Source organism: Marmota monax, unplaced genomic scaffold, assembly GCF_021218885.2.
Source record: "Marmota monax isolate L192 unplaced genomic scaffold, Marmota_monax_Labrador192_F-V1.1 WCK01_AAM20220418_F8-fsc00122, whole genome shotgun sequence".
NCBI lineage: Eukaryota > Metazoa > Chordata > Mammalia > Rodentia > Sciuridae > Marmota > Marmota monax.
Window position 1 is genome coordinate 4,200,710 of NW_026695223.1, and position 18,988 is coordinate 4,219,697.

Consider the following 18,988-nt stretch of genomic DNA (forward strand, 5'->3'; position numbering starts at 1 on the left):
TCTGGAAGAAGAAGCCAACTTTAAACTGAGGAGGCCCAAGTTTAGTATCTGGGGGTATTAGATAGAACAGGTTCCCACAGATCTTGAGGCAGGACCAGAAAGTATCTGATTATGCCTTGAAATTTTGAGGTATCTCCTGAGTTCAGACAGAAAAAAACCTAGCTTTTCTAATAATCAAGAGGAAAATTGGCTTGACCTGGCAATTAGCAGAAAACTGAAAAAGAAACCCAATATGGAGTTACCCTAGAAACGCATGAGGAAAAAACAGACAGATGGTCCTGAGGCTGTCGAGCTAACGGTACAAAAGACGACCATGCAGCTGAAACCCACCAAGTCCACACCTTTGTTTCCATGCCCCACTAGGACCTGGATATGTCAATAACATCCACATACAGCTCATTCCCAGAACCCTAACCTCTCCTCAACAAGTTTATGCAGTGCAGTAAAGGAGTAAGAACATAGAAGAAAAAAAACTCCAAATGCAGGTTGTTGGGAGAATTAGGGTCTCTGACCCACTGAGTTGTGACAACTCAGTTTGACAAGCCACCGGGGAACCTACTTGTTAGCAGGCAAGCAGAGTTAATGGAGCATGAACAGCAGAATGTCCTTTCCCCCTCCTCCAAGTCAGCCCCAGACTATTCCCCTCATGCTCTTGACCAACTCTGGAAAACCTGTCTGAACAAGGCTCCCACACAGGTAATGAGTCCCAGAAGGCTGGAGAGGAGAAGTAGCCAGAGGGAAAAGACAGGCAGGCAGATCAACAGTTGAGGAGAGGCTGGTGGTAAAGAGAAAATGAAGAGTGTACTGGAAAGTGACCAGCTCCAACTGATCAACAGACAGGGGCAGTATATATTCTCGTTTAATTGGCCAATGTCTGTTTCGGGAGAACCTGCTAGTCATTGTTCCAGGCATAGGGAATGCATCAGTGGCAAAAGAGAAAACTCCTTGCTCCCTTGCAGCTGATCTCCAAGTGAGGCCAGAGAAAATAACATTCTGAGTACAGTTAATAACAAGAAACCAGCCAGACATGATGGTGTACAACTGTAATCCCAGTGATTCAGGAGGCTGAGGCAGGAGGATCACAAGTTTGAGGCCAGTCCCAGCAACTTAGGCCCTAAGCAATTTAGTGAGACTCTGTCTCAAAACAAAAAATAAAAAAGGGATGGGGTGTAGCTCACTGGTAAAGTGCCTCTGGGTTCAATCCCTAGTACCAAAAATAATATTTTTTTAATTTAAAAAAATATTTTTAAAAGAAACCAAAACTTCAATATAGCCTCCTACAACCCAGATTACAATAGATAGATATCAGGCTCCACAGCTCACTTTCATTGAGGAGAGGGATCCCTATATAAATGGTTATCTCCCTATTCTTACACTTCTCCAAGTGATCAGAGACGCCCTTCAGTCTCATTCATCATAAACACCTTCAAATAATTGACAGTGAGAGAAATTTGATCTAGACCCCAAATCAATTTCTGATATGAATCAATTTTCTTATATATGACCATCTTCTGGAAAGTCACAGAAATAGGCAAGAAAAGCAGTTTGAAAAGCTTTAAACTTTATACTGCAGCTACACGAACACACCTTCATGCCCAGGAACTAGCTCTGGAGTTTTCTGTTAATAAGTAAGAGAAGCACTTGTCTATCCCATTTAATAAAACCAATCAAGAAAGTTGGTCTCACTTCAGTTTTTCTCATTCAGTCCTCAGGAGCCAAGGGATGTCTAATTGGTCAAAGATGCAAAACTGGTACAAATGAATCCAAATTATCTTGTCCTACCGTTACCAAGTTAATGCCCCCCATGTCATTGAGTCATTCAGGGATCTGGGGATCCTTGACTCTATCAAGGCTCCCTAGCAATCTTTATGCTCATGTATTCAATGGCTCCTCCACCCTGGAAAAAATACTCACCCTCTTTCCTTCACACTTACTTGTCTTCCGTATTCCTGCCAAGAACCAAACTCATCCATCCAGTACCAAACCCATTCAGTGGTAAGGATGAAGTGTGGGGGTTTGGTGACTGAGGAGGCTGTGGAAAGGCGACGAGCCTGGGCAGTGCCGAACCTCATAGTGTCAAAGTTCAGAGTATCAAAGTGAAAGCTACTGGCCGACTCAGCACACAGGATCCTGCCAAAGAAAACAAGAGGCAGACTGAAAACTGCACAGCCAAACAAACAGGTCCCTCAGCTTCCTGCCAGGAGATATACAGCCAGTAATGACAAATATTAAAGTTTCATGCACATTTTTTAAAAATATTTTAAGTTGTAGTTGGACACATACCTTTATTTTATTTATTTTTATGTGGTGCTGAGAACAGAACCAGGGCCTCACACACGCTAGGCAAATGTTCTACCACTGAGCCCCAGCCCCTTATGAACATTTTTTAGAAGTGTTTCCAAAGATGGGAAAACTGCTTTTTAAGTTCAAGTCTGCTATGCAAAATAATCATCATCATCATTATCATAGCAATACAGAAGACTAGTTATGAAAATTCCTCTCACTACAAAACACAGATAAAGTTGGTTAAGATGTTCTTTTTCAATGCGGGTATGATGGTGCATGACTGTAATGTAACTTGGAAGGCTAAAGCAGGAGGATTACAAATCAAGAACAGCCTCAGCAACTCAGTAAAATCCTCAGTGACAGGAGACCCCATCTCAAAATAAAAAATAAAAAGGGTTGGGGATGTAGCTCAGTGTTAAAGGGCTCTGGGTTCAATTCCTAGTACAACAAAAAAAATTTTTTTTTTTTTTCAAAAGGCACTAGGACTGCAGTGGCAGAGAATTGCCTCATGTAGGAGGACCTGTCTGGGTTCGTTAAAAAATAAAATGCATGGCTTGCAACTGAGGAAGAGACATTCTCAGAAGGCAACAAGAGTTAACATATACTGAGTGATTAGTTACCATGTGAGCCAGCCCCATATTAAGTACTTTATATACATTAGGAGGTTAAGTTTCATAACCCTATCAGGTGAGGCTATTAACTCCATGTCACAGGTGGGAAAACAGAAATTCAGGAAGGCTAAGAAACATGTCCCAAGGCAAAGAGCTGGTAGGCAGGGTTTAAGGGAAGCATGCTCAGCCACCAGAACAGGTTTCCCTTTTCAAAACCATACTGCCCAAAGACTGAGAGGGATACAAAACCAGAGAGGTAAGTGAGGGCTGAGGCCAGCAGCTGTCCACAGGCAGTGTCAGTGAGTAATGACCAAGAGCCTTGGTTTTAGCAGTCAAGGGGACAAGAGGAAACAAACACAGCATCTACGGAAGGTAGAAGGTTCAATTTAGAGACACACTTCCGCATAAACCCAGGGCCCTGAAAGAGTATGCATCCTTAGTAACAGGGCATGGGGAGGGGACCTGCCTTGGCAAGGCAATCAGCAAGAAAATTTGTCTGTGCTCATGCTGGATCTGGATGGAAGAGGAAAAAAACTCCCCCACAAACTCCTGAGCCACTCAAACCTCACACAGAATTTAGGCTGGTTCACATTTCTGTGCAAGAGTGAGTTTTAAATATGTGGTTCCCAAAGAAGCAAACACAAATCCTCTCTGGAGAAATTCACCTTCAATTGAGGCCCCAAAAGAATTTCCACCAATAAGCTTCATCAAATGTAAGCTTAAAAGCAAATAACAAGACACATGTGGAAACAGGACAGCATGAGAAATTTAGTTAATAAATACAGACCACCAAGGGCTACAAACTAGCATTCTCAGATGCAAATATGTATATTAAAAATGAATTAAAGATTGAAAGTTTCAGTAAGGATTAAGATATTGCAAAAATATGACCAGGTAAATTAAAGGAAAAAAATCAGAATGTTTAGAAGTAAATAATAGTAGAATTAGATGGAGTACATTGCATTCCAAGTGAGCCTGAACTAGTAAACTGGAAAATTAAGGAGAAGAAATTCCCACGGATGCAGCAGTGAAAGAAATAGAATAAAAGAGAAGTTTGGAGACATAAAAGAAAAGTGAGGAAATCTCAACATATGTCTAATCAGAAATCCAGAGAAGCAACACTTGAAGAGACCAAGGCTGAGAGCCCAGAAAGCCATCATGTACATAAATAGAAAGTATCAATGACACAAAGCTGTCAATTCTCTCCGAAACTGACAAGAGTCGATGCAATTTCAATTTAAAAACACAATGGCGTTTTCTGTGAAAGCTGATGAAATTTTTAAATTTCTTAAGGAACAAAATGCCAAGGACCAAGACAATTTGAAGAAAGGAGGTGGGGGCTTGCTTTATCAGATGCCAGGACATACTATACAGAGAGTTCTAACAAGTAAGTCAACGTGGTACTGATAGAGATGGACAGTGATCAGGTCAGACACTGACGAGTGTGTACGTGTGAATGCAGAGCCAACACAGATGGTATTGAAGACAGGTAAAAAGAAGAATGGCCTCTTTCAAAAAGTGAAATTTGACACCCTATCTAAAAATGAGCTGAGATACGTTAACATTTTACCAAATCTGGCTTTCTATGGGTTTAAAAATAAACTAACTTCTGGAAATAGACAATGATTATGGTCACAACAATGTGAATGCACTTAATGCCACTGAGAAATACACTTAAAATGGTTAGGATGGTAAATTTTAATTATGTTGTATATTCTTTATCACAACAAAAAGATTAGATATATTTTTTAAAGTAGTTTTTGGCAAAACTGGTAATTCTTTTGCGCAAGAATGAAACTGGGCTCAACTTTTACCACATGAAGGGAGAGATTAAATACAGTATTACACTGAAAATAGTAGGACTTTGACAAGAAAACTCAGGAGAATTTCTTTATGGTGTTGAGCTTAGGAGGATTTCTTAAGATACCAAAAAGAAAGTCACAAAGTAAAATATGGATAAACACATATTTGCATTAAAAGATACCATAAATTGTAAAGAAAACATGGTGTGTGTATGTATATACACACACATACACACACACAATGGAATATTAGCCATAAAGAAGAATGAAATTACGGCATTTGGGCTGGGATTGTGGCTCAGCGGTAGAGCGCTCACCTAGCAAAGGCAGGACCTGGGTTCGATCCTCAGCACCACATAAAAAATTAAAGGCATTGTGTTGTGTCCATCTACACCTAAAATATAAATATTAAAAAAAAAAAAAAAAGAAATTACAGCATTTGCAGATAAATGGATGAAACTGGAGACTAAGTGAAATAAGCCAATCCCAAAAAACCAAAGGTTAAATGTTCTCTGATATGCAGATGCTAATTCACAATAAGTAGTAGGGAGGGAAGAATATGAGTTTATTGGGTTAGACAAAGGGGAATGAAGGGAAAGGAGGATAGAAAAAAATGGCAGAATGAATCAGACATAACTTTCTTATGTTCATATATGAACAAATGACCAGTGTCACTCCATATCATGTACAACCACAAGAATGGGAAGTTATACTTCATGTATAAATGTCAAAATATACTCTACTGTCATGTATATCTAAAAAAGAATAACTTTTTTTAATTTTAAAAGGATACAATAAATTGATCCGAAGAATTTATTTATTTAAATCATATTTAGCATCCAGAAATGTAGTGAATTCCTCAAAATGAATAAATAGAATTTTTTAAAAAATTGTCCCCATCCCCCAAAACAAGCAAAACAGGATAGACATTTCACAGCAGAGGAAGCAAAAACGGCCAATGGACATGTGGAGATGAGCTTCCCTCACTAGGAATCTGGGATATTCAAACTAAGATCATATTTACACTCTAGACCAGGAAAGTGCAGGTGTCAGGGAGATGAGTCCCTAGAGACTGCTAATGGGGGTGGAAAGTGGTGCAATCATCCTGGAGAACAGTCTGGCATCACTTGGCAGAGCTGAGTGTGTATGCAGCCCACTTCCTAGCAAAGCCCCTCCTGGATATCCATCCCACAGAAACTCACCTGTGCACCCGAGACTGGCACAACATGGGTAAGTCTCAAAGCACTCAGAGAAAGACACCAGACTCCTGTACATACCATAGGATTCCATTTTTAAGAGGTTCGAGAACTAGCAAAACTAATCTATGATAAAGAAATCAGAACAGTAGTGGCTAGAGGGGTGAGGTTGATTGGGAGGGACATGAGGATCCTCTGAGGAGATGAAATGCCCTCTGTCTCAATCAGTTTTAGTTATGTGAGTGTATGTATTTATCAAAACTCACTGAAGTGCATGCTTAATATCTGTGCACATCACTGTGTATAAATTTTGCCTCAAAAAGAAAGATTATGGGTGATATGTGAACCATTTAATCCTCCTAAGGAGAGTAATTTGTTTCACATACTTAACCAACAGCAATTTGCAAATTACACAAATGGTAGGCCAAGTTTCCCTTCCCGGCACCATATTCTAGCAAGTTTAATCCAAATAATTTTAAGTATTTGGAAATAAAGCTGTCTGGTACTTTCCCATTTACTATGAATTAACTGGATGAAAACACTTGGACAAGTTTAGAAAAATAAAAAAATTAAATGCTAAACAATAAACAGTAGTTCAGTTATATAACTTCACAAAAAAAGGCTAAAACATCACAAACTATTACCTCTCACTTTTCTGCATTAACAAATGAATTAATGCATGTGATCAATTACAGAAGTAAATAATTGAGAACTCATTTGGTCATGGTACCATCTTCTCCTTTCCCTACAACTCCTCCCTGAAAGATGGGAGAACAGAGCCACCAAACTGCCAGTATGAACATGAACTTCCAATTTCTAGCCCAGCTTCCACCTCCAGACCAGGCTGCTTAGAGTATGTGAGGGGTTTGTGTGTGCATGTGAAAACCATCAAAACAAAACACTGCTATTTAAGCTAAACTTCCAACACTACACACAGAAGTCCAGGCACAAAGCAGAGACAAAGGACACATTTCCTACCTGTCTTTCCTGGGATTGCTATATGCCTCTTCGATAAGCTCCATTTTGTCCAAATCCTTCCATTTGCCTCCATCCAAGAACTGCCATCGATATGGCAAATGGAAATGAACTCTATAGCACTTATCTAAAATAGAAACATAAAGTGCTAAGACAACCTGGCAATACATGGCTTAGCCACACCCTGTGGCTATCAATGGGTATAGTGCTGCTTGCTGACCTGAGAATATTCTGAATATTGTAGGAAGTCTTTGTTTTCTTAGTGCAGTCATACCTGAACATTTAGATACTGAAATACTTTGTATATTTTAATAAGACCTTTCATTGATTTTTAAACATATGTACATTGGTGGTTTACATCATCTATGAATTTCATTTCATAATTATGAAAAAGCTGATCACAAGCTGGGTACAGTGGTAAGTACCAGTAATCTAGCTACTTGGGAGGCTCAGATGGAAGGGTTTCAAGTTTAAGGACAGCCTAGGAAAGGCAGCAAGACCCTGACTCCACAAAAGAGTCCCTGAAGGGGGGCTGTCTGAGTGCTCAATATCTCTAGACATGTGGCATGTGGATGGGCAGAGATCAGAGACAAAGCCAGATTCATCTCTACCATAAACCCATTCCAACCCCAACATGTGAGGCAGGTTATGACTCAGCAGTGCAGTTCTGGCTGCCAGGATATCTTCTGGCTGCCAACAGACCAACCCCTCCCTCAATCTCCCCTCACACTCACTGCTCTGCCCTACCAATATTCAAGTTCCTCCCCTCCACCATCCCCGGGCTCCTAGGCAGCCACATCTCTGCCTTGTGTCTCTGAGGTCATGCTGCCTGCCTAAACTTTGCTCTAACCAGTCCTACCACTGGAACACAGCTTTCACCCACTCTTTGCCTCTTAGAGATTCTGTGACAGCTACAGAGGATAGCTGGAGAGGACAGGGAGAAAGGAAAGGATCAGGAGGCTCCCTGCACTCTGACACAGACCTCCCGCCAAGATACATGCTGTAAGGTAGAAAGATACAGGACAAGGTGCAGAATGCTTCCAGACAGAAAATGAGGGGGAAAGATTGGAGATACTGTGGCTAAATGCACATATATGCAGATATTATTTCTTGCAGAGGAGAACTGGGTGACTAGAAACAAAGTTATAAGGAAAGTTTTGTCATATTTGTACACTTCTGATTTTGAACCACAGAATATATTACATATTCCAAAAAGCTAAATATCCAGTGAAGTGAAAAAGGCACAAGTCTGCCAGTGCACCTGTGTAAGAATAAAACTGAATAGAGGGCTGGGCTATAGCTCAGTTGGTACAGTGCTTGCCTTGCATGTACAAGGCCCTGGGTTCAATCCCCAGCACCACAAAAAAAAAGAAAAAAAGACTGAATAGACATACACTTGTACACAGATGACATCTTTCTAAATGGATATTTAAAGACTGGGTAATCACGGCTAGAGCCTGGGTGCAAAGGAAAACAGATGTGAGAAAGAATTATTTCTTACTGTCCTTTGTACATTTTTTATTCATATTTCAAAATAACCCTAATGAAGTTTGGCTAATTTGACACTTGAAAAAAATCAGAATTTTCTAAAATCATATGCATTCCTTCAGGTACATTTCAATGCCAGCTCTTTCCTAGAGTCTGCTAAAGGGCACTGCAGTGGGGGGAGCACCATGAAGGAGCATAGGGATGTTGTGAGGGCTTATCAAAGACCAGGCCTGGGGCTGGACAGACAGGGCAAAAAAGAGCACTAGGCTGAGAGGGCTCAGGGGACAAGCTGCTAGAACTCACATGAGGACACCTCTAAGCTCAACAAAGAGGAACACATGACAGGAGACACTTTAGATCCCTGAACTCATCCAGAGTTTGAGCATGGACAGCTCACACCAGGCCAAGTGACCTCCTGGACTCTTGACAAGGAATGCACACAACGAATAATAAAGGGCTAAGTCAGGAGTGATAAGGCCAGGCTATGGTGCAGAGGTCATGATCACATAAGAGTTCCTGTTCCCTTCCTGAAGGAGACTAAAGAAATGATCAGGGATAAGAGCAGAGAGGCCTCCCCAGAGCACCCCAATATTGAGAGGCTATTTCTATAAATTCCAGGTGAATCTTGGGCAGCCTAAAGAAAAACTCCCCACAAGAAAGCACCCTCAGGAAGGTGCACCTTGCCATGACCCACCAGATGGATGTTTCCTCCAGAAAGACCCAGGAGCCTGGGGAAAGCACTGAGGTCAAACAGTAGACGCAGGAGCAAGCATGAAGGCCACACTGCTCATAGCTGGAAGGCACATGGAAAATGTCACTGCAACCACATGGCTGGTGAACATTCTAGCAGAGAGGTAAAGGCACAAGGCCCTTTCCCTTGTCCTCATATTCCCTGATCCTCTGTCCCCTTTCTCTACTTTCTTTCCCTCCTTCTAATATTCCCCGTTTCACTGGGGTATTCCAGAGTCTAGGCTTTCTAGAGGGTGAGTCACAGAAATCAAATCAATTGCGCAGGCAAAGCACCTGCATTCACCTCCCTATGTCCCTTAAAATAACAGGCCAGATAGAAGAACCAACTCCAAAGCACAGGAAATCAATAAAAAGTACCATCAAAAAAACAGATTTCTTGAAGAATTCCTAAACAATGCAGCAGACAGAACCAAACTAACACAAAAAGAGGGGAAAAACTCAGCAAAATATGCAGAAGATTCCACATAGTGAAGAAGACTGTCTCAGGGGCTTCACAGACTCAGGGGCAGATGAAACTCTTAAGCCCATCACAATTCAAATAAGGGGACCCACTGGAGTGGGACTCCCGTACTTGACTTGCTTGGGCTGCCCAACCTTGCTATATGCTTCCAAGTTGAATGGGTAAGTGTGGACATCAGGGCTGCACAAAGAAAAAAGTACCTGAGACAGTCACTAAGTTTCTTCAAGTCCCTACATGCCAGCAGCCCACCCCATGGCAAGACATGCAGCCTCTACCTGTCATCACTGAGACAAATCCTCTGTGATGGAATTACAATCAGTCCCCTGGAATCAACCAGGAAGACAGACGCATGGGCTTGTGAAGTACAATGTGACAGACAGCCAAGAATGAGCCAACACATGAGGGAAAATAGTGGAGAGAGGCAGCAAGTCCACACAGGAGAAGCAATTCCCAGGGAAGGAACAATCAGAGATAAGCGGTAACCGCCACACATAAACATAAAGGTTAGACCTTTGCAATTTCTAGGAAAAAAAAAAAAAAAAAAATCAAACATAGGAGAATATTTGTCTTGGAATAGGCAAATATTTTTATATTACAAAAATACCAAAAAAGAAAGGTATTAAAATGAACATCAAATGGACATATATTAAATGGACATTAATATTAAAACATCTATTCTTGAAAATATAAAGAAAATGAACATGAAAGAGACTGGGAGAATGAATTTTCAACATACATAATATAAAAAACTCTTCCAACTCAATAATGAGATCAAATTACTCAATAAAAATGGCAAAATAGTCACAAAAGATCAATATTGTACAATTCTGTTTATGTGAATATCCAGGCAAATCCATAGAGACAGACAGACATCTACAGTTACCAGGAGCTGGGAGTGCGGGAAAGGAATGAGGAATGACCAAATGGTATGATTTCTTTAGTGGCAATGAAAACATCCTTATACTGCCAGTGATGATGGCTGCACAATTCTGTTACTAAACTAAAAAATACTAAATGGGTTAATTGTGTGGTTTGTGACATATTCACTATTTTAATAAAACAAAAAATAACAAAAATTTGACCGTTATTTCATAGAAGATACAAAATTGTCCAACAAGCACGTGAAAATAAATGTTAACCATCACTAATCATCAGAGAAATTCAAATTAAAACCACAATGAGACACCACTGTTCACTTCTTGGCTAAAATTTAAGGCTATCAATACCAAGCATTGGCAGAGATGTGGGGCAACTGGAACTTATATTTATTGCTGTTGGGAATGTAAAATACTATATCCATTTTGGAAGACAATGTGACAGTTTCTTATAAGGTTAAGTATGCCTCATGACCCAGTAATCCACTTCTAGGTCTTTAGCCAAGAAAAATGAAAATCATTTACATGAGAAATTATACATGAATATTTAGTTTTATTTTTTATAAAAGTCAAAAATTGACAACTACCCCAACATATGAATGGATAAGCAAACTGCAGTGAATCCATGCAAGGGAATACTACTCAGCAGTAAAAAGGAGCAAACTATTAACATTGACAACATGCTAATACCAAGAACATGCTGAGAAAGATAAAAGCCAGGCACAAGAAAATATAAAATACATACTATATGATTCCATTTGTATGAAATTCTAGAAAAGGTAAATCTAACCTACAGTGTTAAAAATTAGATCAAGAATTTCTGAAGTTGGTGAGTTATGGGGTAAGGATTAAATGTAAAGGGACATTTTGGAGTGAAGTAACTCTTCCATGTGCTAAATATTCTGTCAGTATCATATACATTTATCAAAACTCAGAATTTTAAATTGATGCATATAATTTAAATTGATGCATATCAAGTATAAATTATATCAATAAATTTGATTTTAAAATATAAATATATACATATACATATAGCACACTCTTTGACCTAGTGCTAGGAATCAATCCATGAAAAGACACATGTATACTTGCATGCTTAACAGAACATTACTAATTGAATACTAGACAGTTGCTTTAAAAATGAGGTGGACTTACACATGCTAACATGGAAAAAAAAAAAATCTCCAAACACACCATTACGAAAAGATGCAGATTGAATAGTATGTTTTCACAAGCTCCCGTCTGTTTAAAAATATGTAAAACAAATACCACGACCACACAGCAAATGTTTACCTTTGGGGAGGGATGAAGAAGGACTTCCTGCTTTACTCTGTATTATCTGACTCTTTCACAAAGTGAAAGTATTCATGAATCGCTTGGGTAATTTTTAAAGACTGAAAATGAAACAAGAAGTTTTGGTGGTTGCTTTTAAAGGGGAATCACTGAATTTGAGAAGAAATTTTGCTTCAAAGGCCAGGTTAGCAGTTAAGAAGAAAACAAAGGTTTAGTGAAAATCACACACACACTGCTACTTTTGATGAAAGAGAGACTAAGGGATACACTGGATCAAGACAGAAAAAACAACCTAACTTAACTAATCCTCCAAGAATTAACGCAAGTATCTCCTCTCTTCCAGTTTCTAGCACTCCCCTAGGCCTATTGTTATCCTTTAGAAGTGACACTCACCTTGGATTTCACTAAGAACTAAGCATTTCTGTCTCAAGCAGGTCTGTGGCTCCATCCCAAGCTGACCAACGGTCAACACTTGGCATTTATTTGCTACAGATCCAAATAGTTATGTTCCTAAAACTCATCTACAGTTTCAATTTTAGAAATTCCAAGAATTCCTGCTATCCTCAACCCCCCAACAAAACAGCTTCAGAATTGGTTTGGTCAAAGTGCCAGGGCCCCCTCCTCTCTCTATGGATACCTCAGAGCACAGCTCCAGGAACAAAGAAGCAGTTACCCCTCCCAAGAGAGGGAAGAAAGGCCCTCCTCCAGCTTACCTTGAAAGCTACAACTTTTCCGAATATGGTACAAGCAGATCTGATCACTCTCCTCCTGTGTAGGAGTGTTTGGGGACACAGAACCTGAACTGTTTCTTCTTTCTACAAAGAAACACCACAAAGATGTGTCACTTTCCAGCAATGTAGGGTTACAGTAGTTAAAGTACAAAGGAGAAAAAAAGAGAATTCATTCATTTCTCTGCACAAAACAGAAACAGACTAGGAAAACTGACAAAACCATCCTGTTAGGGGTAAAAGCACACCAGATACCCAGGTAGGCACTCTGCTTTTCAGTGAGAAGCCAGGAGTTCAATACCACAACTACTTAACAAACCAAGTACACCCCAGTCACTTGGCTGTCCACCCAAGTCACAAAAGACAAATGGAGGGTTACTTTCTATAAACAAGGTTTGATTCTATATAACAAATACTTATTAATGAACTCTTAGAACTGGGTATTAAAAATCAAGAAAAAGAAAATATATGGAAAGTTTACACCTCCAAATGAAACTTTTTAAATTAATGTTAATACAAGGTTCTTAATATAAAAATGGTATGGAAGTGCTTTCAGAGTTTACTTTTTCTAGAACCATTCCAATGAGTATTTATTACATTTACCACTACCTACTTACCACTAAATAAGCATATAAAATTCATTTGTGACATCTCCCTGCTTAGTATCACTTATCATTTTGTTATTCATCTTCCCTTTTCTCATTATAAGCCCTGGATTTTTTGAAAAAATCCAGGCCCAGAAGGTACCTCCCTCTCTTCCCCAGTGTGGTGACTGCCCTTGGGACCTGACCTTACTCAGAAGTTTATCCTCCCTCCCTTTCTAGCAAGGTAATAATACAATGAAAACTCTTAAACATCCATTTAAAGCAAAATATGTGTATTTCTAAGCTTCCTAAAGTTATATGAGATTAACAAAACATAAGTGAAGAAAATAGAAAGAAAAAACAGATACAGCAAAAACAATTTTTGAACAGAAAAATCAGATAAGATTAGTAGTCCAAGCACTCACCTGGTATTTTAGGAAGTGACCTATTAAAATGTAGCTACTCTACAGCTCAACCAATGGGTCTGATTATGTGCTCTGAGGGGAGACATGTCTCACACACCCCAAGGTATAAGCAGAGCCCAAGACAGAGTCCAGAAAATGGCAAGCACTCAAAGACCCACATCCCAGGGCCTGTAGCACTTGCCACCAACCTTACCAGAAGTCCCCTGAGGGCCTGCAGGAAGAAGGTGCCCTTTGTTGGGGGCTGAGCTCTTATTTTTGATATCATATGCATTTCTGTAAATGGAAGGCAGCCTGTTCACCAGGTCAGAGCTCATGCCCAACTTCTCCAATTTCTCCAGATTCTCCAAATGACAGAAATTATGGGATCTCTTACAGCTATCACCAAACTTGCACTCCCCCTGTAAAAAGTACTGGCAGATATGGAGTTTGACACATTGCTTCTGAAAGGAACAAGAGCCAAAGGGTCCATCTCCTTTGTTGTAATGTAGGCAGATCTGTTGACAGAGAAAAAGACATAAATCTAGGAAAGTCTCCCACCACACACCTCCCTACCCACCAGGTAATGTGATAAGGGACCTTGAAGCCAAGGTGTGATTCCATCGCCCACATAGACCACAGATATGAAACCATCCCTCATTCAATATGAGGATTGCCAGTACATGCCCTTGGCTAACATGGGAACCAGGCAGAAAACAGATTGCTTAGAAGCAGCTCCTCCATTGGGAAGAGCCAAAGACTTCATAGCAGTATGAAGCAGCATTTTATGTCAGCCTCCTGATGACTCCCAACCCACCTACACTCAACCCAGAGCTCACCCACTTTCCTCTACCAGGCCCCAGTCTCTCCCAGCTCTCCTTTCTATAATTTAGGATAAGAGAGGCTCTGGGGGGTCAAAGCATCTAGAGAAAGCCAAATACCACTCCTTCATTTCTCAAGGGAGCTGACAGACTCATGAGAAGTTCAACAGCTGGCCCCAATCACACAGGATCCACAGCACCTTTGTTGAAGTGGGTTGCTGGCAAACCTGCTACTTGAACTTTAATCAACTGCTCCTTCTCCTCTACATTCCAAATCCCTGAGAATGGGAACCAGGCCAGAGACCACCAGGAGCCCATCTACTCAATTCACAGGTATTACATTTCACAAGCTGTTGGAATAACTCAAAGGGCTGTGGAACCAAAGCTACTATCAGCAAGCCCCCCCCCCCCCCATATGGGGATGAAAGCCCCAAGGGAAAATGCCAAAGGGCTGGGCCCTGAAATCCATTCTGCCACTTACAGGCTGCCTGACTTTGGGCCAGCCACTAGTCAGCTCTGGTATTTTGTTTTGTAATCCCTAAGATGGGAATAATGCCACTTATATCACAGGGTTCTTGTGAGGAATAAATAGGAAATACGAAAGGACCAATATGATGCCTGCACATGGTAGATGCCTGATTCATGGTGGCCACTCCCAGCTGGTCATCTGGTAAGGGACTAAACCAAGAGCAGAAATCCTGGCAGGACAGCCACATTGTATCTGAGTTCAGGTCTCAGCTCTCATGTGCTGGCAGGGTGTTCTGAGCCAACCTGCCCACCCAAGCAGAAAAGGCCTACATAACTGGTCATTTACTGGTCACCTTCTTCTAATTTACTGTTCACACTACAGACAACATGACCTCTCCCAAATATTAATGTTCCCTCTCCAAACACAATGCCACACACTCCTTCTCAGCATACAGATTGCATCAAGAAGCCTCTGCCTGGGGGTAGGGGTATGCTGAGGTTGTGGCTCAGTGGCAGAGCTCTTGCTTTGCACATATAAGGTACTGGGCTCGATCCTTAGCACCATATAAAAATGAATAAACAAAACAAAGATATTGTGTCCATGTATAACTAAAAAGTATTTTAAAAAAAGAAGAAGCCTCTGCCCACCCATTTCTCCTTCTTCCCCCTCCTCTGCCCCACATGCCTCACTGTGCCAGTTCCTTCCTCACTGGGGCAGTCCCAGAGAACACAGCTCCTCTCCCCAGATCTGCCTCACAGTCCCTCCCTTCCCCTCACTCATCCTCCAGCACTCAGAGTAGGCATCTTCTGATCCAGGATGCCTTCCCCAGTCCCCAGAATCCAGTACATAAGTCTTCCGGGGCATCTCAAACAAAGCCTCATGCACCTGTCTCACCATTCAATTTGTCTCCTGGAAGGGCAGAGCAGAACCTTTTATCTCCTGATCCCCATGCCTAACCCACAGTGGATATTCAGAAAGTTGAGCTGAATGAAATCAACATTAATTTTCAAAAGGCAAAAGAAAAAAGTTAACATTTTGTGCTAATCACAATGCTATGCTAGCACCTGGGTGGTGACTTTCATTGAATATGGAAGCATTTTCATTAAAATATGCCAATCTCTGTTATCTCAAATCATAAACAGCACCAAAGCATCCCATGTAACCTGTGCTGGCTACAGGAATGTGTAGCTCTCAGATCTCCTGCAGCACATGAGAAATAATGCACAGCTGCTGCCCCAGAGCCACTGCCTTGTTCACACTGGGGGCCTTGCCCAGCCTATGATGGCATACACTGATCCCAAAGCAGGCCCAATCTGGTTGAGTCACAGCCACTGCAGCTCCAGTGCTGCCTGAGGGTTCAGGGTGGAATCTTTCCTGGAACCATGCTGCAGTCAGTCTTTCTACCCAGCCCCGTCTTTCCCTATGTCCTGCCATGAACGTCAGACCTGCCTCACTGCTATCTGAAGGTTCATCCCACCCTCTCCTGTTCCCTACCCCAATTAATTTCTCATACTTCTAATCCCCACCCACCCACCAACTGCTACAGAACCAGTGCAGGGAGCTTAACTCAATCTGAGGATTCACATCAGCTTATTTTCAAAATTGCCTGTGTGCAATGAGTACAGAGAGCATCATGTGGCCATCAGCAGCTATGGAAGGCTTCTCCTCAGACCAATTGGGTCCAGTGATACCCAGCAATGTGGTCCCAACTCCTACTACACAGTAATGAGCTGCTGGCATCTCTCATCCCTCTCTGTAGGTAACACTTACTGGAGGCACTGGCCAAACAGACTCCCAACCTCATGAAGCCCTGCAAGTGAGGTAGTACCAGCCCAACTGATAAGGAATGAATGGTTTCAAGAAGTGTAAGGCTGGCCCAAGGTCACAGGTCTAGAAATCAGCAGAACTGGAAATTAAATCCAGGTCTCCACTATGCAGCCGGCTTTTGGTCAAGATAGAGTCCTTGGCTTCTCTTCAACCATAATATTTCCTTATTTTCCAACCACTCAGTCTTTTCCATATTCCATGCAGGGACTCCCTTCCCCCCACTAGCACTCACTTCAGGCAAAAGCCAGGGGTCATTCTGAAACAAGAGTTGGCACAGCTCACTATAGGTGAGGTGGTCAACACCGTGAGATCTCAGCACACTCAGGTTGTGATCAGTTGTCAAGCTGTGACCATTCCTACAGTTCTTCCTGCAAAGAAGCAGAGATGGTGTTACAAGCTACGTCGTGTCTCCCCAAACTCTTAGGCTGGAGTTCTACCTCCTAGAACCTTAGAAATGTGACTGCATTTGGAGACAGGGTATTCAAAGGAGTAGTTAAATTAAAATGAGGTCATTAGAGTGGGCCCTACTCCAGCATAAATGCTGTCCTTAGAAAAGAGAGAACACAGTCATGCATAGAGAAAAGACCATGTGAGAAGGAGCCATGGAAAACAGCCTCCAAAGAAACCAACCCTGCAACACCTTATTGCAGAATGTGAGAAAATAAATTTCAGTTGGTTAAGCCACCCAGTCTATGGCATTTTGTCTCAGCAGCCTTGGCAAACCTAACACAGTTAGTGAAATTAGTCTTCATGACAATTTTTCAGGAATACTTCCTGATAGTACTTACAAGCACCAGAGGAAAACCAGCATGCCCATGTAACAAAAACAATGTTTATTCACCAAGAAAGAGATGGGACTATGCAATGCCAAAGGCCCAGGACAACACCTCTCTGAGGACATTCAAAGTGAATGACAGGGTCAACATCCAAAAAGGCCTCACAGCACACTGGCTATCAGTAAGCACTTTTAAACACGGGCTGAGTGAATCGTCAGAGTGCCTTATGATAACGTATGCATAGGTACGTGTATACACACACACACACACACACACACACACACCACCTGAGCCCAGCCCTTTTTTCAGCTCCCTTCCTCCATACTTTCAATCCTCAAACATCTGAGGAACATGAACTGGGTGACAGGACCTGGTACCCCATTCTGAGGACTCAAAGATAAACCTTCAAATGATGGCCCAGGTTACCAAGACCAGAAAGAGTCAGGCAGATTGCATTTGCTCAAACCAGGCACTGCCATTCTACATAGGCCATACTTACAATAAGCACCTCAAAAAAATACCAAACTCCCGATCTACCCCCCAAACCTGCACCTCCCATTGTCTCCTCCACCTCAGTCAAAGGTATCATCCGTCTTTCAACCACATGGACCAAAAACCTCAAGGTCATTCTTGACTCCTCTCTTTCCCTCTTCAGTAAAGGCAACAGAAACAGAGATGACTCAAATATAGGGTGGAAAGTACAAGGTCAGGTGCAGTGAGAACACGGCAGCAAGAGGGAAGAAGCATCCCAGTCTGGGTTGGGAAGAGGACTGGAGAAGAAGTCACAAGAGGGTGCTGGAAGGTGTAAAGCCTTAAGCCAAACACAAAGAGGGCAAGGAAGAACCGGACAAGGAGAGAAAGGCAGAACCTCACAGGTAGAAGAGCAAGTGGTTTGGTGCTGCCAGAGGCTAATGATTATAATGATGATTAATGATGACAATGACAACAAGTAAAACTTATTGAGCTTATACCAAGGACTGCCTAAATGCTTCATGAGTTAACTCAATTCTCTTTTTTTTTTTTAACATTGATTTTTCATTTTTCGGCAGACACAACATCTTTATTTAATTTTATGTGGTGCTGAGGATCGAACCCAGAGCCCCGCGCATGCCAGGCGAGCGCATTACCGCTTGAGCCATATCCCAGCCCATTAACTCAATTCTCAACAAGAGAGGTGATATTGTGAGGTAATATTATTGTCCCCATTTCATAGATGAGGGAACTGAGGCTCAGATATAAAGCCACTTGCCCAAGATCACCAGCCAAGGAGCAGAGCTGCGCTGAATCAAGATGGGCTAGTTCTTGTGACTGTGCTCTTGACTCCCACTTCCTGAGCACAGGATTGGGAGTCAGGGACCATAACTCCTTCCCAACTCTGTAGCAGGACTGATACCCCATTTCCCATAGACCTGATCTTGTGATCAGGAAGACAAATCACAGGGAAAACAGAAAGTTAGTCAACCACACCCATTCTCCCTTGATGAGTCAGAGAAGGATGGTTCAAGAAACTTCCTTATGTAAATCAGGGAAATGAGAAAGATGAGGAATGAAGAAAAGACTCAAGTCATTAAGTCAATAAACATCAGATTTCCAACACAAGTAAAATTTGACCCTAAATTTTGGTAACTAGCGTAAGAGTGGAAAAA

At 41.5% G+C, this 18,988-nt stretch overlaps 1 protein-coding gene across 2 annotated transcripts in view; it reads right to left on the minus strand.

The window, feature by feature from the left end:
• Positions 1 to 18,988, minus strand: part of Parp12 (poly(ADP-ribose) polymerase family member 12) — a 34,976-nt gene that overhangs the window by 13,901 nt on the left and 2,087 nt on the right. For both annotated transcript variants that reach the window (XM_046434209.2, XM_058575736.1), the window contains exons 2-6: positions 16,799 to 16,934; positions 13,667 to 13,967; positions 12,450 to 12,551; positions 6,874 to 6,997; positions 1,935 to 2,130 (exon numbers count right to left, since the gene is read on the minus strand). In XM_046434209.2, coding sequence (XP_046290165.1) covers positions 1,935 to 2,130; positions 6,874 to 6,997; positions 12,450 to 12,551; positions 13,667 to 13,967; positions 16,799 to 16,934 — 859 coding nt within the window. The remainder of the gene's footprint in view (positions 1 to 1,934; positions 2,131 to 6,873; positions 6,998 to 12,449; positions 12,552 to 13,666; positions 13,968 to 16,798; positions 16,935 to 18,988) is intronic.